The sequence below is a fragment of the Arachis ipaensis genome, chromosome B5 (genome assembly GCF_059453495.1).
Source record: "Arachis ipaensis isolate K30076 ecotype BB chromosome B5, ASM5945349v1, whole genome shotgun sequence".
NCBI classification, from domain to species: domain Eukaryota; kingdom Viridiplantae; phylum Streptophyta; class Magnoliopsida; order Fabales; family Fabaceae; genus Arachis; species Arachis ipaensis.
Window position 1 is genome coordinate 23,353,808 of NC_142440.1, and position 24,951 is coordinate 23,378,758.

Consider the following 24,951-nt stretch of genomic DNA (forward strand, 5'->3'; position numbering starts at 1 on the left):
GTTGATAATATACACTTGGATATTACTAAAAACTATGTTAGTAATTACTTAAAATAAATAACAAAATAAGTCATAGGGTATTATTTTATTTAAATTATTAATAATTAAAGAATAAAACGTCAGTAATTATTTTTAAAATAGACATTAAATTTAATTTCATGGTACTAATTTATTTGAGTTGTTAATAAAATTTATAATTTTTAAATTTATATCTACTCAATTTATATATTTTATTTTATTTTACTTTAACAAAAAATTGAGACGTGCATTTTTAATTATTTATTTAGAAAGTATAGCGAAATGAGTTATATCAATTATAATTAATTATCGAGAATTGATATCAATAAATTAATTGTATTAATGTATAAGATGAATAACGTGTAATAAATGTTGTGAAATTAATTATAATGAATTAATAATTAATAAATAAAAAACTAAAAAAAAACTTTTTTTATTGAACTAAATCAATTATATTAATTATTTGTATTAACTAATTAAGTACTTTTTGATGGGTTATTATATCTGTGTCTTTAAACCATAGGTTAAAAATATTATAAAAAATCTTTTATAAAAATTATTACAAAATAAATATTTTTAAAATGTGTCCTTAAGACACGAATTAACTAAATTATTTTTTAATTTAATGTGTTTGATTCATTCAATTATATAATTTTATTTGATTAGGATAAATATTTCATCATTTAATATTTTATTTGATTCATTAAATTACATTAATCATAACTTCAAATATTTAATTTAATTAGAGTAAATATCAAATTATTTTAAATTTTGTTTGATTCATTAAACCAAATTAATTATAACTAATTTATTATTTAATATGATCGAGATAAATATTAAATTATTTAATAAATAATATATAAAGCAATGAAATAAACGAACTCAATTAATTCAAATTATTAACTTATTATTTTATATATCCCTTTTCTTCTTCTCTATTTTGTACTTCAGCTAAAGTATTTATAATTTTTTATTTTTATTTTTTATCTTAATTTTGCTAATATTTTTCTATGATTTTATTTTATATTAATTTTTTATTTATTTTGATTAATAATTCTTAAGGATATTATTATTTTATTTAAAGATAATTTAAATTTTTTGTAATATTTTTATAAAAGTTGATTAATAGATTCTTTTTTAAAATATTTTTTTAATAAGATCGTATTTTGATTTTTCTCTTTCATCTTTTGTATTAATTAATTATATTAATCTTCTATTGCAATGCATTTTTTATCTATTCCACACATTATCTTTTCTATCTTCTTTTACTTTCTTTAATTGCTCTTTTTATTTTATTTTTAATATTTAATTTTACTTTTACTTCTCATATATAGATTTATTATAATTCATCACAGATTCTTTTTGAATTTAAGTGATTTTTTAGGTTATATTTTACCATTGATGCTTTTATTTTGTTTAGTGTATTTTTTTAGTCTGTGTTTAATATAGTAATATGTAAATATCTATTCTATTATGTAAAAATTAAATTTCTGCACTTAATGATAAAACTGTCGTAACATGTTTCTGATGGTATTTTTCGATTTATTTCTTTTAAATCATTAAATTCATTTTATTATAATAAATTAATTATATCAACTAATTGATTTGGTTAATTTTTTAAATATCATACAATTTGTTATAATTTCTATCAATCAATTAACTGTAATTCAAATTGAATGATTATTTTGTTACGAAATTATTATTTCCTAATCTATTTATGGGCAATACATATATTAATTATAATCGTAAATTAAGCTATTTTACATTAAATGACTTATATAATGGTCATCTCATTTATTATCATAAATGCAGAATTAAATGAGAATAAAACCAGAGATACTATTTTATTTGATTTTTCGGGTTTAATGGGTGTGACACTCAAATATAAATAGTGACTTCCGGATTTTGGTCTCCAACACATCAAAGCCATCTCCGTAACTCTTTTTCCATAAAAGGAATTTCGATTCAACTCTATCAGGGATACAGAAGGTTTTCAAAGAACAAAGGAAAGGTCTGAATTTGCACGAATTCTAAATGTTCGAACTTAAGACGTTGTTTCAGTTCGTTGTCGTTACGAGAATGACTCTAATCTATACGTGTCTAAGGATTAGAATAGATTAAATATTATTTAAGTAATTTATTTCTAATATTGGTATTTGATTAAATTAATTTTAGATAAATTTAAATTGTTGACTCAATTTATATATTACCACTATTCTTTTTGAATATATTATTTTTATATTTTTTAATATAAAATTTATTTTCTTTCTCATTTTATATTTCAGATTAGTAATGTAATTATTAAGAAAAATATGTTTAAAAAAAAGAAATATTAAAACATCACTATTTAAAAAAAAAAAAGAAAGATACGTGAAAAAAAGAAAAACGAAAAATTAAAACATCACTATTTAAAAAAAACTGTTAATATGTGTATGAATGGAGTCGAAATTGAGGAATATATATAGATATAAAAATAAAAAATTATTGCACGATTGTAGAATAAAAAATAATCATATATATAAAATGAAGTAATTATAACAAAAAATAATTAATATATGTGATTTAGATATTTTTAATAACCGGTAACATAGAGTTTAACAAAATATAATTCACATATTTTTTATTTATGTATATGTATAGAATTATTTATGTATATGTATATATATTAAGAAAAACTACCGTTATATATATATATATATATATATATATATATATATATATATATATATATATATGTGATTATTTAACAAAATTAATATATAAGGTTATGGAAAGTCTTATCTAAATTTGACAAGAACAAGACGACTTACATAGAAATGGTTCTCATTGATGATAAGGTAAATTGATTATTTTCCATTATTCTTTCAAGTGATGCTAGGTCTAATTTATAAATATTTTTAGTTCATATTTTAAGTTTATTTGATAAGTAAATCCTTACACGTGAACAAAGACAGTGCGATTTTATAGATTTATAAGTGCTAATAACCTTTATATTTAATTTGTTTTATAGTGTGATAATAACTAATATATTTATTGGTGGATTAAACTATTACTATATTATTTATGATCACATTCAGTATATATGTCTGATTTATTGAAAAAAATAAATTATTAAAACCGATTAATAACTATTTTAGAATTAATCCAATTAACACTAAATAAAAAAATAATTTAAAATTATAATTTCAATCTTATCACGTGCGTGACACGGGTAATTATACTTGTTACTCTTTATACTTCAGTTTAAAAAATTTTAAAAAATTTACAGTCTAAAATCATACAAAGTCCATTAATAAAGTTTTTATTTTTCCAAAAGTAATTTTTAAAAAATAACTACTCTCCATGTCCGTGCAATGCGTAAAAAAAATGTACAGAGATCATACGAGTATTGAGAGCTTTGTTTTTAATTTTGGATACTCTTCTTTTGTAAACCTCATATTTGCTTAACTCAGCTTGAGTTCGTTTCAAAATACTGCATTATTTTTCATCTTATTGGTCTTATTAAATTTCTTCGATTCAAGAGTTACCTTTAAAGTTATCAGTTGATTCTCTTTCCAGCACTTTTTATTACTTGTTCATCCTTGTCTACTTGTGATTTCTATAATTCTTTCAAATTCTCGCGAACACGGTCTTTGTCACTGTTCTTTCTTTTCTATGGTCTATTATCCTTCTGAGTATACTCGAGATTAGTTTTGATGTCTTGTGCGACCGTACGCTTAGTAAACGACACATTAGCCCTTTAGAACACGTTTGATGAACACAAAAGGTAGAATTTGTAAACATACAACGTAGCAAAGAGTTGTGGAATCTTGTTTCATGAAAAAGAGTTTTATTGATGTTAAGTTGATGACTACTAAGATTTGCAAAGTATTTGATGAGGTTGAGAACCCTTGGATGAATTGATCGATGAAGTACGATTAAGAATGGTAGAGATGAGTTATGTTGAAAGTTGAATAGTTGAATATCTGAGTTGGTGCGAGATCAATGTGTGAATGTTAAGCACGTCGTTTTGACCCCAGCCTATTTTATGACCTATCACCACCTTGCCTTACCATTACATGTTTGAACCATGTCGTCATTTGCATCAAGCTTGCCTTGTAATTTCTGTCTTGCAATTACACTCCTACCCTTATATCTTTATGCTATGTGGTAATCAAAGTATTTGAAACTATACAAATATGAATGCTAAAGTTCTTTGCTTTTTACACAAAGTGTTAAACCATGTAACGCTTTTTGTAATACGCTAATTTTCGAGAACGAAAATTTTTATAAGTTGGGTAGGGTGTAAGACTGATAATTTTCGAAAAATCTTATTGTGAACTAACTTCAATTTATTTATTTATTAAAGATTTTAATTTCGGAGATTATTTTATTAAAGCTAACTAAATCAATTTTTGATAATTAAATTAGAAAATTTATCTAATTTTACAATTATTGGGTAATTTTCATATTTAAATTATAAAGTTTAGAAATCGTAAAATAATAAGAATTTATATGATTTGATTTAAATAATTGTGATTCTAGAAATTAATACTTTAATTTTTATGAATAAAGAAAATTAATTATATTATCTATAGTTGTTGAATTAGAATTATTTATTTGAGAATAATTTGTAAATTGATAAATAAATAGTATTTTTAATAAATATTAGTGTTGGATTAAAACAGGTTTTCAATTATCCTATTACTCTTAATTTTATAAAATTGTTATATTACTCATATGAATTTTATCTTAACTCTAAATTCCCAAATAAAACCCTAATTTTAACCAAATTAACCCTAACCTCCTAAACTAACCCTAGCCACCACATTCATCTTAATTTTTTCCTAACCTAATCTACAGAAGGGAAAAACAAAAGAAAGGGAAAGAAAGAAGAAAGGGGGGCACGAGAGGAAGGGAGAGCTGAGAGGATGAGGGGGGAAGGAAGGGGACGGCGCCGGCGGGGCTGGGAGCCGTCGTCGCCGTCGAGTCATTGAGAAAGAGAGAGAGAGGCCGCGACTGGAAGGAGAGAGAGAAGCTGCCTTGCGTCTTGCTGTCGCCGTCGCCTTCATCCCGAATCGCCGTCATCGCCGATGCAGGGAGAGGAGCCGCCGCGCCGTCGCTGCTGTTGGGTCGCCTGCTATCGTCAGAGAGAAAAGAGCGTACGCGAGGAAGGAGAAGCCCTGCCTTCGTGTCCGCCGCCGCCGCCTCTGAATCCGTCGCCGCCTCTGAATCCGTCGCCGTCAAGCAGAGCCACGGGCAGAGGGGAGAGATCTGCGAGGAAGGGAGGACCGCGACCCGTCCAGCCGCCGCGCACAGTTGCCGCTCGTGTCGCCGATGCCATCGTCGTTAGATCCGCCACCTCCAAAGCTTCTGGCCGCATCTTCGCCGCCGGAGAACGCCGCGGCCGCCCAGAAACCGCCACTGAAGCTTAGGTCTACTTGTCACCGCAAGTTTCTCTGTGGTGCGCCGCCGTCGGATGCCGCCGTGACCACCACTGAACTCTACGCTGCCGTTAGTCACTGATGAAGGTATCTTTGCTGTCTCTATTTTGCTTTAGGTCCTTCGCTTCCTTAAACTCGTTCTAATTCTCTACTTTTACTCTATTTTCTGCTACAATTAGATTGAATATTGATGCTAGTGTTGTCGCGGGACTGTTGAAGCTGCTACTAGTTTTGATTTTGTTATCCTGGTATTGGTCTGATCTTTCCCATAGGTTTGGTCCATCTGCATGTTCTGTTTTATCACTGCTATGGTTTTCATGTTCTGATTTTAATTCTAGTCCTTACTTTGTCTTGAATCCCCAGGGTTGAAATTGCTATTAATTCCTATCCAATCTAAATCTTTTATTTTGCTGCAACCATGACCAATGCGGTGAAGATTAACATTACTGCTACCGCTGTTTCGGTTGCTGCCATTGCCGTTCTAATTGCGTGAGAGTCGCATCTGCTGCCATGAATTAAAAGGAGAGGGAATTATCACGATAAATTTGTGTGAACTCAGTTAATTGAGGTAGGAATTTTTCTTAAAATCTATTTTACATTACAGAGTTGTGATAAATAGATATTGATGCAAAAAGATATATTTCTGTGATTATATTTGTCTTGTGGATGTGATGGTTTGTTGGACTGGATTGTTGGGTGCTTGATTGCTTGAGCGAAGTACGATTGTTGATAAGTGGATTTGAAAAGTTATTTACTTGATTATTAGGAAAATTGGTTTTTCTTGGTTTGAAGTTAAAGCGATTTGATTCTGAGTCGATCTGATTTTATAAATGATTTAATACTTGAGCTGGTTTGACTTTAAAAAGAGTTTTATTATTGGAATTCGTCTGGTTTGAAAATAATTTGATACTGGAATTGGTTGAATTTTGGAAAGTGATTGAGATTTGGAAATGGTTTGAGAAATGTTTGGATGGGACCCGAAAAGGATGGTAGTATCCGAGTTTTAGAGGAGATGCTGCCGAAATTTTATATAATTAGAAGTTTCATTGAAAGTAGTTATTTTAGAAAGGTTTAAGTATTATATGATTTTAAACTACCTCATTTATCAAAGGAAGAGTTATGTTTTGGATTGGAAATTGTTAATGAACGGAATGGAAAGAAGGATGATTGAGAATTTTCTCTGAAATATGGTTTTTGAATGAATTTAAAAATGAGATTTGGATTGATGAATGATTATGATGTTGAGAATGTTGAGATATGATCTTTGAATTATTCATATGGCTTATGAATTTGAAATATCTGAGATACGAGGTTCCCTGGATTAAGTGTCGTGGCTTGCCACCACGTGTACCAGGTTGAAAACTCGATACTCTGTTGACCCTACGACGTAAGTGTGACTGGGCACTATATAAATTCCCAGGAATGTTACCCTCATTGAGCAATATTGATTATTTGAGAAAAATCTATGCATAGACTCTTGGGGATACACGTCGGGGGACAGTCTAAGGACAATTCAGACTTGTCGGGTTGGCTGGATAACCGACAGATGAGCCTCATCAGTCATAGGACAGGCATGCATCATATGCATTTGTTTGCTTTGTTTGGGTTTGAACTTGTTTTGGTTTGCCTAATTGCTAAACTGTCCTTAACTGCTACTTGAACTATTTGCTGTAACTGCTACCTACTTGTGTTTTCCTTATCTGTCTTGCCTGTGTTTGTCCTGGTGTACTACATTTAAGAATGAACTTTGATGCTGAATTAATGATGGTGTTGTTTGATTGCGTGGTTGGTTTCTGATTGAGATTTTTCTTATAAGAAAGGAAATGTTTCAGATTTCTAAAAGATTAAACATTATTTCTTTGAAAAGGTTTTGAATGATTTCCTATTGGTTTTTAAAAGATTCATAAGGCATTGATAATCACTGAGCTTGAAAACAGTTTTCTTATTGAATATCTTCTTATGACAACTTTGAAACTCCATGGTGAGACCGTGTGGTTAGGTTCTCACCCCCTTACAGCTTTACCTTTTCAGGAATCGGATGAAGAAGCATTAAGAAGAGTTATATTGTGTTTGGTTTATATGATGTTCTGTTAATTAGATTATTTTCTTCCCTCGTCTTTTTTTTATTACAAGTTTGTAAGAGGGATAGGAGTTGTATGTTTTATATGTATATTATATTATGAGATATTATTTAAGGAGTCTTGGATATGAATCTATGCCTGCTTGTATTTTTCTTAAGATAAAGTATTTATTCCGATTTTTAAAGAAATCAGCGATACAGTATCAAGTCACAGGGTCCTATTTTTAATATTTAGTATGTAAAGTAGTCGTAATACTTCTTGCTATTAGAATGGCACAGCCGGAAGCATAATTTCTGGTAGTGAGCGTGTTACAGTACGAGATCCGTAACATAAAAATTAAATCATTAGTATGATATTATATTATTATAATTAAATTTATAGAAGAAAGTAGATTAAATAATAATATTTATTAACAATAGCTGAATGTTTTATAATAAAAAACGTTAAAAATTAAAATAATATTTTATCCAATTTTATGTCTCTTGGATAATATTATCCAAATAAAATCTTATTAAAAAAATGCCAAAGTAAAATAGAATACCTAAAGTTAGTAATAGTTCTATCGGAAGTTGTGAAAAAATAGGTAATATGTATTTAATAATGAACTCAAAATTTGAAACATTTAAATAAAAGAAAAAACAAAAAATAAAATTTTGCAAAAATACACTAAGAAATAAAAAAATTTTTTTATTAAAATATATCTTTTAATAATTAAATAACACCTAACCAAGCTCTTAATTTAGCTTCGCATCTATATATCTGCCAGTTAATTATCTGATCAGATATCTAATATAAAAGATTAATTTTCATTCGACAAATATGTGTCAATTTAACTTGTATTTTCTATCACTGGTAATATTTGAGATCCTAGTTAAGAACTCATTAAACATCTCATCCCTGCTGAGTAAGCTAACCCTTGCATACTTTTGATCAACACCAAATCGCTTCCCTCCTCTTACAAACACCTTCAAATTCCTCAGAAAACTCTCACAATCTTCTATGCCACCCTTGCACTTCATCCAAGCAAATGCTGCAATATAAAAAATGCATGCTGAGTCATACATCGCCTGGGCCTCTAAGAAATAAAAATGAAATGAATTTAGTTACCAGGGTAAGATTCAGATGTGTTGTTAGTGAAGGTGCAGTAGGCCTTAGGGTACTTGGCCAACGAGAAGAGATTACTTTTCTCAACAATTGCCCTTAGTTTCTCCCACCTTTCTCTCATTTTGCGATTCGAATATTCAAAGAAGAGCTCATCAGAATCTAGGGACGATCCTATTTTCTGATAACTGTCACAGATCACTCCTATGATCTTGGCAACTCGGATTTGAGATTCTTTTGATACACCAATTGAGCTCATCTGAATGAACCTCGTCATCTTCCTTGCAACTTCAATGTCCTTCACAATTGCCCATCTTCACATCAAAAATTAAAATTTAGTTATACATAAAAAATAAGTAAGGTAATTAATTTTTAATTAGTTAACATTAGTTAATTTTTTATTATAAAATAATCTCTTTTTAAAAAAATTACTTTTTAAAGATTTAGAGTTAATATTAACCAAACCAAATTGACTTCTTAATTAAACTTGTACTTAAAATACTCATATAATTTGACTCTATGGATGCGGTTGCAATTGTTGATATGACAATCATTGCAATGCACATTGCAACACAAAAATTAAACTTTTTATATTTGTTCTTATTAATTTTACCTTCTAGTATTTTAAAATGACAAATATTTTAAAAGAAATTACAAGAAACTAATATTTTTAGAAATACAAGAAAAATGATTATCACATGATTTTTTTATTTTAAAATTAAAAAAAATAAAATTATTGATGATTTGTGAACACATAAAGTAAATTAAATTAAATGATAAGAGAGACAAATGTTTATTGACCAAAAGGTCAAGAATTTATTTATTTTTTTTCTATTACCCGTTTAAATTAAATGATAAGAGGGATAGGATGATTGATGAAAACTAACCCAATGCGGGAACCGGCATGGCCAGTGCATTTGGAGAATGTGAACAACATAAGATCATGGTCATACTGTTGAGTAATGGGAGTGTATTGTGGCCAATAATACGCAAAGTCATGAATCACTTTCCCTTCACCTTCACAGTTTGCCACTGCTCTCCTTATGCTTCCACAAGGGTTGTTAGGGGCGGTTACCACCTCTATATATGCCTCATTCTTATCATACTCCCTAGCATCTCCGCCCCACCGATACAACCCCGAACGCAAAATTTCAACCTCCTCTTGATATTCCTGCAATAATAATAACAAACGGTCAATAATTTAAAATGATTTTATTTGACTTAACATTTATAATTTTAACCTGTTAAAATCAGACATTCATAGTAATGATAAATGATTAATAACGAAAGAATCATATCATTTGGCGCCGTTTCATGTGCAAATTAAATGGCACGGAATTTGGATCATCGTTTATTAAGTCAATCACTTCTAAAATGAATTGATTGGAAATATTAAATATTAGAGTCATGAGTGGTTCATCCAAGAGTGTTAGTTAATCAAATAATTAAGAAGACAGGAGAGAGACACGGCCATGTTACAATGTTTGCATACAGTGAGATAGAGAATCTAAGGATCCATGTGGTTCTAAGTGAATCATGTGTTTGTTGCATGTTCCCTTAGAAGCCTAGTGTTCCCAATAGACATGTTTGTCATATTTTGGTCTCCTAATAAGGTTTTCTGCAACAACACCCTTCCATTCCTCATCATCACTTATTTTAGAATTCACTACAACTAAATTATATATGTATGGAGAATGAATTTCTTACAAAAATATGTTCGATTGTTTATACAAATAATAAATTAAATGTAATTTTTAAAATAAAAAAATAAAAATAAAAACTATTGGAGTAATTATTTAAAGGTATTATAATCATAAAGCAAAGTGAGACGTAGTGTTCACAAGAAACGTAATGTTAATATTAAAAAAGTTTTTACATATAACAGTATATCAATCATTTTTAACTGTTAATAATCTTAATTATATATATTTTTTATAATTAAAATTAACCGTTAAAAAATTATTAAAACACTAGTATATTAATATACTTAAAAATTTTTCAATATATTATTCATCTACCATACATGACAACGCACGCAAAACATAAAATAGGCTTTTCTTTTTCGTCTCCTTTTTTTTCCAAGATATATATTAGCAATCCAAAGGCTGAGTGCTGAATGACTAGATTGTTTTTGGGTATTGTGTCCTAAAGTTTATAAACAACTATTTATATAAAATTAATTTTGTAAAATTAATTTTAAGTAAGAATTTGTTGGTATCAACGTAGTTTATATTTAATATATTATAATAAATTAAATTTTATTTTAGATAATATTACTCAAAATTATTTTTAAATAAAAAATTATTAAAAAATATAAATTTTTAATAATTATTTTATATTATTTTATTATTTATTTTAAATATTTAAATAAATTCTAATATTATTTTTTTAATACTTTTGATATTTTTTAGTACTCTTTCAGATCTAATTTTTTGCTATGATTTTAATATTATTTTTCTGTTAATTTTTATTTAATTTGGTCTTTTTAATAAGAATAATAGAATCATAATACAAAATACAAAAAAAATTTCATAAAAAAAACTCATATAAATAAGAAATAATAAAAATTAAAAAAAATAGAAAAAAATATTATAAAAATATAATAAAATTTATTATATTAACAATAAATGATATAATTGGTAGATAGAAAATAATTTTTTTTAATTAATGGTCTAATAGAAGAAAGTGAATGCAAAAATTAAATTTTTTAGTTCTAAATAAACATGAATTAGACTATAAAATTACATTTGCATTTAGAGGATGAATCTTTTAGAAAAATCTAGACGAACAAATACTAAACCAAACAGATTTTAGATGCCACATATAAGCAAATATTGTGGCATAAAAAGTATTAACCAAATATATTAAATTTACTGTTTAAAATTAACAACTTATTTATGAAATAATTTATATATTAAAAAATATTAAAAGAATCTCCATAATTTACTAGATATCAAATTGGACCGAAATTTTTTTTTTTACATAAAATAGGAGGACAATTTTCAAATCTTTTATATATTTTTGTTATGCTTTAAAAGGGAGAACATTTTATCGCAAAGGAAAAAGAATATACTATTCACTCGATATTTGTTCTTATCAAGAATTTAAAAATCTTTGAAACATTCAACTAAAAATAAATAATATTTTTTTTGGTGACTAAAAATAGATAATACTCAATGCTTATAAAACTATCTATTATTATAAAATATATATTAAAAATAAATTAAATAAATTATAAGATATACATATATAATATTTTTATAAATATAACAGAAACCAAATCTATTAAATCAACTAAGAAATAATAGCAATAACAAAATAAGAAATGTTGTAAAAGCAAATCTACTGTAAAAATTATACTCAAAATGACAATAAAAAACAAATAAATGGCCAAATTAGTTATATATTAAAAAAAAATCAAAAGAATCTCCATAAATTTTTAAATATCAAATTAGACGGGAAAAAAATTTTACATGAAAAAGGAAGATAATTTTCAAATCTTTTATTTATTTTTCTTATACTTTAAAAGAGAAAATATTTTTTTCAAAAAATATACTACTTGCTCGATATTTGTTCTCATCAAGAATCTAAAAATCGTTTAATAGTTTAAAAATCTTTAAAATATTCAACTAAAAATAAATAATACTAAATGCTTATAAAATTAGTTACTATTATAAAATATATATTAAAATAAATTAAATAAATCACAAGATACATATAATATTTTTATAAATATAACAAAAGTAAAATCTATTACATCAAATAAGATATAAACAGCAATAACAAAATAAGAAATATTGTAAAAGCAAATCTAGTGTAAAAACTATACCCAAAATGACCATAAAAAACAAAAAAAGGGGCCAAATTAGTGATTCAATTTGACTTGTTAGTTAAAGCAGTGAGGAATTACATTTGAAGTAACAATTATTGAGACGAAAAAGTAACAAACCGAGTAATAAGGAGAAGCAGCAACGACATTGATGGGATTGGGAGAATCCAAAGGAGAGAGAGCAAACAAGGCAGCCTGGAAGAGCTGAGTGGAGCCAGTGCCCACCACGATGTGCTTGTCCATGCCGACGGAGGCGTTCCCCACCACGCGGTGGAGCCGCTGGATGGCTTCCCTCAGCTCCGGCAGCATGAACCAGCACACGTTGCTCGTGTCGCTCAGGTAGCTCATCAAATCCTCGCCGTTTATCACCACCGTACACTCTTCACTCTTCTTCCTCCAGTATGATCTAAACACCTCTGGATCACCTCTGAATTCAATTCATTTTATTCCATTAAAACAAATCATATATTAGAGTAAGAATAATAATATTATTTTTTTAATAACAATAATAATAATATGCATATATTAGTAACACTGTCATATAGAAAGAACGAACAGAGTATGTAGATATATGTAACGTGGGATGAAAGAAAAAAGAGAGACTTATATATAGGATGAGGGGTTATATGATTACTGATCAAGATTGATGAAGGAACTGGGAGATGGGGTGATAAGAGGCTTGATGGTGCCATTGGAACAAGGGTAGCCATTATTAATTTTGTTGACAGAAGGAACAGGAGGAGAAGCAGCCTTCAGGACAACCATAGTTGATAATCAGAAGAAGTGACAACTCTTTCTATGATTTAAATATAATAATGCTTGTGATGAATTCTATTAGCGAGTATGAATATATATATATATATATATAAGAGGAAGAGAGGTCTATGCACATACATCCCAATCAAGGTAAGGTCCATGCATCATGTATGAATGCGTGATTTAATTTTTTTTCTCCATTTGTATTCGGTAAAATATTTTCTTACACATACCATAAAAAGAATATATTCTTACTAATTTGGTTTGACAAGTGACTTGCTGTGTATGACTCCTTTTGAAAAATTTTTGATCTATCAACAAATAGAAAATAATATATCAAAAAAATTTTTAACAAAAATATTAGACAGACAATTAAGATACAACCACCAAAACAACAAAATATTAAAAACAGAAGAAAACCAATAGATTTCAGCGGTCAAAAAAGTCCTGAAACTTTCCATTTTTGACATTATTCATTTGATCTAATCATTTAATTTATTTTAGCAAAGAATCCTCCACTCTCACCCACCTTTCCAACTCATCTATAAAATCAATTTTGTTTATGTTATTTAATGTGCTGAACTTTCTTATTATTTATTCATAGAAACTAACATTTGATCACATTTTCATTTATTTAATGGAATCAGCTATACATTCAAATTTTATTGTCATCTAAAATCCAACCAAACAGGTTTAACATCAATAAAAATCACTCTTATTAAAAGAGCGTGTACACCCTTCTTCTTCTCTTTTATTATCATACCAACAACACCAATATTTTACTAACATCTTTATTGGTTTTAATTTATATAATTTATATAAATTACATTAAATATAATTAGTAATAAATTATAATATTATTTTTTTAATAATATAATCATATATTTTTCTATTAATTGATTTAAAATATTAATACACGCATCTAAATTTTAATCATGTATAAATCTTATTAATTGTATATTCTTTCCATTTTATTATATAGTAAATTTATATACCATATTAATATATGTTTAGTATTATTTCAAACACTTTTTTAATCTCAAAATTCAAATAGAAAATTATGTTTCAGTGATTATAATTATAATTATTAATATTTAATTAATTAGGTTCTAATTATATTCAGCATCAATCACAAAGGTATATACAAATTGATTAGATCCCAATTATTATTCTTTTAAAGGGTTTAATTGTTAGGTATTAAAAGTTTAAAAATGTCATATAAATTGTGAAAATATAGATAATATTTAATTAATTTTTTTACATCCATTCATTACAATAATAAATTTAATGATCAATTTAGTTGATATTAAATTAGAATATTATTTATATCATAATCATATTTTAATTATGCATTTAGTTACACTGATAACATAATTGTTTTCTTGTTGTATCAATTTAATTAATATATGTTAGGTTTAATTATTCTGTTGGTCCTTATAGTTTCATCAAATTTGTAATTAAATATTTATACTTTTTTTAATTAGGTCCTTACATCGTTGCTTTCAATTTTGTCATTAAGTTCTTTTATGTCAAAAATATTAAACTAATAGAATATTTATTTAAAAAATATGTGATAAAAAATCTAATTAAATTTTTAATTATAGATATTTTTAATTTACTGAGAAATATTTAATTAATTCTAATATTTTTTAATTAAGAAGGATCTAATTATAAAATTAAAAATAATGTAGAGATCCAATTAAAAAGAAAAAAATATAAAGATCTAACTAAAAAATTGACAAACTTCTAAAAATTAATAGAATAATTAAGTTTATATTTTATATTCAATTATTTTATTATTCTATATTTTTTAATTATTTATAGTCATAAGGAGAAGTCATTGTATTTGTAATCTCGTATAAAATAAATTTTGGAGATGATAGATGGAAATTTTTCTGGAATGTGATTTCAAACAAGATCTATGATTGATTTTATTAGTGCAATTTAATAATAAATCAACTATTTTAGAGGAAGAGAGTTTTTTTTTTTTAAATTAAAAAAACTTAAATTTAAGATATTTAAACTATAACTCGTTGCTTGTTAGAAGAAGAAAATTTATATCAACTTACGTTTTGAATGTCATTGATGAGAGTATGACGACTGATCATATCTTTTAGGTTTAATTACTCTGTTGCTCCTATAGTTTTGCGAAATTTTTAATTAGGTCTCTATATTTTTTTCTTTTAATTGAGTTATTGCATCAAATTTTTTTTTAATCGGGTCTCTACACTTTTTTTTCTTTTATTTAGGTCCCTATACTAATTCTTTTTTTTAGTTAAATCCCTATAAAATTAAGCCAATTACTACTAAGAAGGACGTAATTAAAAAAAATTAGTGTAGGGACCCAATTAAAAAAATATAAGGACCTAATTAAAAATTTCACGAAACTATAGGAGCAACAGATTAATTAAACTTATCTTTTATATATTGTATATGATTGTTTGGTTGATGGTGATCATTATTAAAAAAAAAAGTAACCACTCGTTTAGATAGTATTATTATTTTATTAACGGAAATGTTTGGTAACCAAAGAAAATTAGCTAAAAACAGCCATAATTTGCCTTATTTAGCATTCATTATGTTGGGTTTTTAGGCTCCCTTCCTATGTGGAGAAAAAGCCCAAATATTAGTATCCAAGCCCATGAATAGTTGAAGTGGCTGAGGTGAGTTAGGGTTGAGTGAGAGAGGTCTCATTTGCAAGGAGAACACCAAACACTAGAGAGAAGAGAAGAGAGAAAGTTATTTTCGCACATACACAAAGCTGTCTCTATAAATTGGTCAATGCAGATTCGTTAACCGTTGGATCGAGCTCAAATTTGGACAGTGTGTTCTACACATCTGGTTCTTTGATTTCACCGTTTGGATCTTTAATTCGACATCTGTAGCTGGAGATATTGGTCACGCACAGTAGCTCTGTTTTTTGTGGTATTTTCATCTTCTTGTTCTTGTTTTGTAAGCTTTGAAGCTTGGGTTGTTTAGCTTGTTGTATGCACGTTTTGTGCAGTAATATGTGACTCTCTTGTACCCTATTTTTCATTATAGTGAAGCTATATCCTGGTCTTGGTGACTCGTGGTTTTTACTTCTCTCATTGAGGAGGTTTTCCACGTTAAAAATCTTGGTGTGTTAGCTTATTTCTAATTTCTGGTTTATGTGATTTTTCTGCTGCTATTGGGTATTATTGTGCTGGTGTTAATACTTGTTGTGAGTGGATATATTGTTGCTCCTCTGATTCTTGCAAGTAGGGAATTGTGTGTTTTATTCCTATCAATTGGCATCAGAGCTCAGTTTTGGGTATTTGGTTATAACTTGCTTGAAAGATGGAGGCAAATAATTCTACTAGGATGATAAGTTTGAATGGCACTAATTACCATCTATGGAAGGGCAAAATGAAAGATTTGTTGTTTGTCAGAAATCTACATTTACCCGTATTTTCTACACAAAAACCAGAATCTAAAACAGATGAAGAATGGGAGTTTGAACACCAACAAGTTTGTGGTTTTATTAGGCAATGGGTGGATGATAATGTTTATAATCACATTGTTAATGAGACTCATGCTAGGACTTTGTGGAATCAAATTGAATCCTTGTATGCTTCCAAGTCTGGCAGTAATAAATTGTACTTGTTGAATATGTTGATGAATTTGAGATACAAGGAGGGGTCACAAATATTAGATCACTTGAATGAATTTCAAGGGATTCTGGATCAGTTGTCAAGCATGGGAATCAAGTTTGAAGATGAGGTTCAAGGATTGTGGTTGCTGAATACTCTACCAGATTCTTGGGAGACTTTTCGTATCTCTCTTACTAATTCTGCTCTGAATGGTAAAGTGAGCATGCAACTTGTTAAAGGTGGCATTTTAAATGAAGAGATGAGAAGAAAGATGCAGAATTCTTCGTCATACTCTGAAATGTTAGTCACTGAAACCAGGGAGAGAAATCAGAATAGAGTTTAAAAGGGTAGAGGTAAAAGCATGAGCAAATCCAAGGGAAGATACAAGAATGTTGAGTGTCACTATTGTCACAAAATGGGTCACGTTCAAAAATATTGCTATCTTTGGAAAAAGGAAAACAAAGGTAAGCAAGAAAAGAAGGATGATAGTGGTAATGATCGTGTATCTTCTATTTCAGATGATCTTCTTACTGTTGATATTGCTGATTATGAGTACAAGGTCAATCTTGTTTCTGATGATGAGTTCAGCTGGGTAATTGATAGTGGCGCCTCAATACATGTTACACCGAAGAAGGAGTTCTTCACTTCTTATACTCCAGGTAATTTTGGAGTACTTAAGATGGGTAATGATGGCTTGGCTAAGGTTATTGGTGTAGGAGATGTTTGTCTTGAGACTAATATGGGAATGAAGCTGCTACTCAAAGATGTTAGACACGCTCCAGATGTTCGCTTGAATTTGGTTTCAGTTAAAAGGCTTGATAATGAAGGCTTTGTAAAAACTTTCGGCTTTGGACAATGGAAGCTTACTAAAGGCAACTTAGTGGTGGCTCGAGAAAAAGGTACTTCAAGTTTGTATGTGATGCATGCCATGATTGCAAAAGGTAGTGTGAATGCGATTGAAAGTAAAGAAGTTTGTAGCTTGTGGCACAGACAACTTGGTCATATTAGTGAAAAAGGACTTAGCTGTTTGGCTCGAAAGGATGCTCTTTCAGGTTTGAAGAATGCAGAGTTGGAGAAATGTTCTCATTGCATGGCTGGCAAACAAAGAAGATTATCCTTCAAGAAGCATCAACCTTCAAGAAAATCAGACTTCTTGGAATTGGTGCACTCCGATATTTGTGGTCCTTTGAAGGTATGGTCTTTTAGTGGAGCTATTTACTTTATTACTTTTATTGATGATCATTCAAGAAAGCTTTGGACTTATGCTTTGAAAACAAAGAACCAAGCTTTGGAAAAGTTCAAACAATTCCAAGCTTTGGTTGAGAGGCAAATAGGTAAAAAGCTTAAATGTATTCGCACTGATAATGGTGGTGAGTATTGTGGACCATTTGATGTGTATTGCAAGCAGCAAGGCATTAGGCATGAAAAGACACCTCCTAAAACACCTCAGTTGAATAGTTTGGCAGAAAGGATGAATAGAACACTGATTGAAAGAGTTAGGTGTATGCTTACTAAAGCTAAGCTACCTAAAGTCTTTTGGGGTGAAGTGCTACTTACAGTAGCTCATGTGATTAATCTGAGTCCTACAATTGCTTTGGACAATGATGTTCCGGATCATGTTTAGTCGGGCAAAGATGTCTCGTATGGTCACTTGAGAGTCTTTGGATGCAAAGCATTTGTTCATGTTCCAAAGGATGAGAGGTCCAAGTTGGATGTGAAGACAAGGCAGTGCATTTTTATTGGGTATGGTCAAGATGAGTTTGGTTACAGGCTTTATGATCCAGTTGAAAAGAAGCTTGTAAGAAGCCGTGATGTAGAGTTTGTTGAAGACCAGACCATTGAAGACATTGATAAGGCAGAGAAGAGTCAATCACAAGAGAGCAGTGACTTGACTGATGTAGATCCAATTCAGCCGCCTCCTTCATCAGAACAAACAGAGAATCAAGATCAGGAGCATATGCAGCAAAATGAGCCTTTGGTTCCTGTTGACCAGGAGATGGGAGATCCAATTGATGCTCCAGTTGATGATGATGCTGATAATCAACCTGAGTTACCGGAAGATCCACTAGGTTTCCATCCTAGGAGGTCTACTAGAGAGCGACGACCTTCAACAAGGTATCCTTCTAGTGAGTATGTAACATTTACTGATGGATATGTGACCTTGACTGATGGGGGAGAACCTGAATGTTATGCGGAAGCTATGGAAGGTGACGACAATAAGAAATGGTTTGATGCAATGCAAGATGAAATGAAATCCTTTCATGATAATCAAACATTTGAGCTTGTGAAGTTGCCAAAAGGGAAGAAAGCTTTGCAGAACAGGTGGGTTTATAGGTTGAAGCATGAAGAAAATTCTCAGTGTCCAAGGTACAAGGCTAGATTGGTGGTCAAGGGCTACAGGCAGAAAAAGGGAGTTGACTATAAAGAAATTTTTTCACCGGTTGTGAGAAGATATTCTATTAGGACTGTTTTGAGTTTGGCTGCAAGTCTTGATTTAGAGATAGAGCAGATGGATGTGAAAACTGCTTTCCTTCATGGTGATCTTAAGGACGAACTTTACATGGAACAACCTGAAGGTTTCATGGTAAAGGGCAAAGAGGATCATGTTTGCAAACTGAAGAAGAGCTTGTATGGCTTGAAGCAAGCTCCAAGACAATGGTACAAGAAGTTCGAGTCTATTATGGCAGAACAAGGCTACAAGAAGACTACTTCTGATCATTGTGTATTTGTTAAACAGTTTGCTAGTAATGATTTTATTATCCTTTTGATATATGTTGATGACATGCTTATTGTTGGTCAGAATGCTTCTAGGATTGATATGTTGAAGAAGTAACTTGCAATGTCATTTGCAATGAAGGACCTTGGGCCAGCAAAGGAGATTCTTGGCATAAGAATCGAGCGTGATAGAAAGGAGAAGAAACTTTGGTTGTCACAGGAGAAATACATAGAGACAATGTTACACAGGTTCCAAATGGAGAAAGCAAAGGCCGTTAGTACTCCTCTTGTATTTTGTTATGTTTATATATATATATATATATGTATGTATGTATAGAACTCTCCTTGTATATATGTTTTACTTGTGTGCCTCCTAGAGGCTTTGATGGAGACATATGGTCTATTTTGAGTATTTTGGAAATCTTGGGATTATATGTATGTATGTAAATATTCTTCGGCCAGCCTTAGCTTCGCAGGTTGAGCTCAAAACTGAATATTTTGTATCCTTGACTCTCTACTCTTATTATATATATATATATATATATATATATATATATATATATATATATGCATCTTTGCTTTCTTCATACACAAGTTAACGTTATCTTGAGTGTTGCACTTTTATTTTCACGTTTTTGCTTTAACCAATCTTCAAGACTCCTCGAATATTATATTCCTTCTATTATATTATGTACGTATATTTTATTTTAGAGGTCGTAATACCACACCACCTATGTTTTACGGCTTAAGCGTAAAGTTCTGTGTGGTAGGGTGTTACATTATGGTATCAGAGCAGTTCATTCCTGTAGAGCCTGAAGTACAGACTGACTATGCTTTTGGGCATACTCTGGGAGTCTTTACATGCTAAATTAGGTTATCTAACTGATACATGTGGCATGAATGTTCATGAGCATGCATTTGGGACTTTGAAGTACTAAACTTGCGATATTGAGACTAGTCAACTTGATATCACTTGTTTGGTGTGAACAGGGACCCGATGGCAACTCGTGGATGTGGTCGCGGGTGAGGCAGAGACAGAATAGATAATGCGAACACTGGACCGGTAAGAAATGACCTTGTGGACTTTATGGCTGCCATGGAAAACATGGCTGCAGCTATGCAGGCGATAGCCAAAGCGTTAGGGAATCAAACGAACAATGGGAATGGGAATAACGGTGAAGAGAGGCCGATCACTCTTGCTACTTTTCTGAAGGTGCATCCTCCGACTTTTAGAGGGACCATAAACCCTACCGAGGCTGATAACTGGCTCCAAGAAATGGAGCAGGCTTTGCAAGCTTAGCATGTTCCCAAGGAACAATGGGTGGAGTTTACGACCTACCAGTTATAGGGTGAAGCTCAGTACTGGTGCCAGGAAATGCAACGTGTTTTGCAACCAAAAAATGCCGTGATATCTTGGGAGTTGTTATGAACGGAGTTCTACAGAAAGTACTTCCTTAGTTCAGTTAGAAATGCTAAGGAGCTTGAGCTGCTGCTGTTAAAACAGGGTCAGATGTCTGTTGCGGAGTACATAAATAAATTTAAAGAACTGTGCTAGTTTTCCTGAATTTAACAAAGTGCTTCAGAATATTTTGCAGAATGAAAATGTATTAAGTATGAGGGAAGACTTCGGGGTGACGTTTTGAGCTCAGTTGGACCAATGAAGATTAGGGTTTTCTCGAATCTGGTAATAAGAGTCAAATTGCTGAAGAATGTGTGAGAAAGGCTGCTGCTATAGAGAATGATAACTGAAAATTCCACCGAAGAGGCCACAATCAGAATTTGGCACCAAAGGGTCAAGAATTCAAGAGAAGTGGGAACTACCGTCCGGATAGGCAATGCAAAAAACGCACAAGGTCCATGTTACTATTGTGGGAAATTAGGGCATATCTCCCGATATTGTCCTCATGGAAGAACTCAAGATGCCGGTTAGTCATAACTAGGTGGAGGTGGTGCGCGAAATTGAACTCACATAACTTCATTGGCAAGTGCACCGGGTCGTCTAAGTAATACCTCAGGTGAGTGAGGGTCGATCCCACGAGGATTGTTGGCTTGAGCAAGCTATGGTTATCTTGCAGATCTTAGTCAGGCAAGTAGAAAGATAGTTGTTGTTGTTGTTGAGTGCGCATAAACAAGAAAATAAAGAAAACAGCAAAGAAATAACGTAGAAACAATAATGATGAAACAGTTAAGGCCTCAGAGATACTTTATCTTTCTAAATTAATACTTCTTACTGACTATTTAACAATGAGTGATTCATTTAATGGCAAGGCTATAAGTGATTAAAGCCAGGGTCAGTGGTCATTAATCTCCTCTGATCCACTCCAATTGCCAGGGTCAATGGTCATTCGATTTGGACGAGGGTGAAGCTCACGCAATTCAATCTCTAGTGATCCTACTCAAAACGCCACAGACAAGGTCAGATCTTCCGGATCGGAGAATGAAGCTCATGATTCTAGCCTTAGCACCACAGAAACCTCAATTACCCATGACTAATGAGATTTTATGTCACTTATCCTAATTAGCTCAGGTACTCTATTGGAACATGTGATGTATTCTCAAGCTGCAGATCAATACTATCTTATCAGGGACTTGCAAGAACTCATGCAGAATAAGGGGTCATACTTCCGTTCTACCCCGGATTCATAAGGATAAAGAACGAAAATGCATCATAGAATAGAATTAAACATATATTAAAATAGAAAAGTAATTATATAAATCCATGGGAATGAGCAGAGCTCCTATCCTTAACTTAGGAGGTTTAGTTACTCATGCTTTAAGAAGGTGTAAAGTAATGTGTCTGTGCTTCCCCCCTCCTGGGAGGCATGATCTTCAGGCGGAAGGAAGTTCCTTATTTATAGTAATTACTAGACCTAGAAGATGTTAATTTAAATTTAAAAGTTACAAAGATAAGATAAAATAAGTTAAGGAGTGCTAAAATCCACTTTGGAGCCCACTTGGAGTGTTTCGTATGCTTAGCGTTCAACTTGGGCTTCTGGGAGTTGAACACCCATTAGGGGGTGAGCGTGCTGTTTCCTTACTCCCTGGATGGCATTGAACTCTAGTCTTGTGCGTTCAACGCTGGGCTTGCTCCTCCTTGGGCGTTGAATACCAGTCTTGGGCATTCAACTTGGAGGCTGGTCCTTCTTGGGCGTTGAACTCCAGAGGTGGGCGTTCAACGCCCTCTTTGGGCAGTGATTCCAAAAGAAAAGTATAAACTATTATATATTGCTAGAAAGCCTTGGAAGTTAGCTTTCTAACATTGTTAAGAGCGCATCAATTGGACCTATGTAGCTCAAAATATGCTCGTTGAAATGCACGGAGGTCAGGATTTGACAGCATCTGCTATCCTTTCTTTGCCTCTGAATCAGCCTTTGCCAGATTTCGCAATTTTCACCCAAAAATCACCTAAAATCATAAGAATAATACAAAAACTCAAAGTAGCATCCAAAAGGTGAATTTTTCACTAAGACATACTAAAACTTAATAAAACTTAATAAAATATAACAAAAAACACACTAAAAATACTGTGAAAAGGGTATAAGATGCTCCATCATCAGGAGGTAACCGTGAAAATGACAACTGAATTTTTAAATTACACTATAGGACATAAAGAAATTTCATTTGTTCATACATAAGGCAGAAAGGACAAACTAGGGCACGAAGTGTCGAACCTAAACTAAACCTAATTGTACCGCATAGGACATTATTCATACCTAATTTTACTTGGCGTGGAACGAATAGTCAATTTCTTAAAGGCAAATGAATCAGAGTGCGATAGCGAGAGCGCGGTGAATATAAAGACATTAGCGTTATTCGGATGAGGACAAGATCTTGCGGGTGACAAGCCGTTACAAAGATTTGGTTGAGTGTCGGGGGAACTACACGCGGAGCTAAGGAGGGAATCACTCTCGCGAACTCTTAGGGCGAACGATATTTTCGAGGGCAAAAATTTTTTATTAGGAGGATAGGATGTAAAACCCACAAAATTATTAAATATTTAGCCAATAAATTAATTATTATTTAAAGAAATTAGAAAGTTAAATTTTATAGTTTAATGAGGTAGAAATAATTAAAATATAAATTTTGACACTAATTTCAAAGAATTTGGCCCAAGGTTGGGCCAAACAGGCCGAACCGGATCTAAAACGGGCCCAAGGGCCCAACCAATCCACTTAACCATATGAGCTCATCTCATTTCTTCCTTCTTCCTTGCTGTTTCACGTTGTAAAACATAAGGAAAGAGAAGAAAAGTTCCAAACCCTTATTTCCAATTTAAATCCATATATCTTGCTACTCTGAGCTCCGATTGCTGTACCGTTTGTGGTCAAGCAATCGCAACGTCGAGCTCTACAAAGCCCAGTACTCAATTAGGTAAAAAGTCACTTTTCAATTTAAATTATCTCCTCCCCTAATTTCGAAAATCCTAGTGAATCCCTTAATTATTGTGGTTTAGTATTGAAATTTTATATATAAATGTGGTAATGTGAATTATGTAGTATATATATATGAATTGGAGCATATTTGTGAAAATTGGAAGCTTGGATTGTGATTGGTTGCTGAATTTTGGTGGTGGAGGCTTGTGGTCTCGCGTATTTGAGGAGTCTTTGGTATAGGGAGAAATCGGCCAAGGTATGGTTTTGGTTTCTCGTATGTAATATATAATGTATCATGAAAACTTAGGCTAGACGACTTAAGATAAGTTGAATTGTATTTTTGGTGCATGTTTAGTGGCTTTAGCTAATGCACTATATGTTGATTTGGTAGTGGATAATTGGTGTATTGGTTAATGATATGAATGTGGTGGATAGTTGATGGAATTATGATTTTTAATGAATAATGATGTACTTTGTTGATTGAGTATGAAGTTGTGTTGAAAGTGAATTATTGGGGTGAATTGATAAACAAGTATATTAATGTGTAATGGAATAAATGAGAACGCTGAGATAATGATTTGATAGATTTTGGTGCCGTTTAGAACTATGGAAAGTTGGTATTGAATTTTGATTTGGTGAAAATAGAGGTTTGAGAATTTTTGTAAAAACTTAATTTTTGACCAAAATTCAATGGGCCATAACTCGGCTTCCAGACCCCAAAACCTTTTCAAACGTGTTTCATATGAAAATTAGGTCAGTAAAGTTTATGTCGCTCGAAGAACGGATGAAAAACGATGTTTAACAGAAGAATTATGCGCATCGGAAATTGGAGGTGTAAAATGTGAAATCTTCATTATTAACAGCTTTTTAAGGATAATGAAGGGGGCACGTACGCGGACTTAAGGCTGCTTACACGGCAATTCACCTCTATCCAGGGTACTCATACGCAGACAGGGGGAACGTACGCGACTTGGGAAAAATAGCACTTCCGCATACGCGAGACATGATTCGCGTACGCAGAGTCCTGCTTTTCAGCAAATTGAG

At 31.1% G+C, this 24,951-nt stretch overlaps 1 protein-coding gene across 1 annotated transcript; it reads right to left on the reverse strand.

The window, feature by feature from the left end:
* Positions 1 to 8,325: 8,325 nt before the first annotated feature.
* Positions 8,326 to 13,278, reverse strand: LOC107640363 (L-tryptophan--pyruvate aminotransferase 1-like). Its single transcript, XM_088488581.1, has 5 exons — positions 13,087 to 13,278; positions 12,573 to 12,879; positions 9,511 to 9,794; positions 8,630 to 8,937; positions 8,326 to 8,552 (listed from the first exon to the last, which is right to left on the reverse strand). The coding sequence occupies exons 1-5, from the start codon at positions 13,215 to 13,217 to the stop codon at positions 8,347 to 8,349; spliced, it is 1,236 nt and encodes a 411-aa protein (XP_088344707.1). The 5' UTR covers positions 13,218 to 13,278; the 3' UTR covers positions 8,326 to 8,346.
* Positions 13,279 to 24,951: the final 11,673 nt, after the last annotated feature.

Excerpts from the sequence above, each read along its gene's own strand:
- LOC107640363 (XM_088488581.1), bottom strand. The coding sequence starts at position 13,217 with ATGGTTGTCCTGAAGGCTGCTTCTCCTCCTGTTCCTTCTGTCAACAAA. Across the intron at positions 8,938-9,510 it reads CATGCCGGTTCCCGCATTGG|ATGGGCAATTGTGAAGGACA; the intron begins GTTAGTTTTCAT and ends TTTGATGTGAAG. Across the intron at positions 8,553-8,629 it reads CACATCTGAATCTTACCCTG|CATTTGCTTGGATGAAGTGC; the intron begins GTAACTAAATTC and ends TTTATATTGCAG.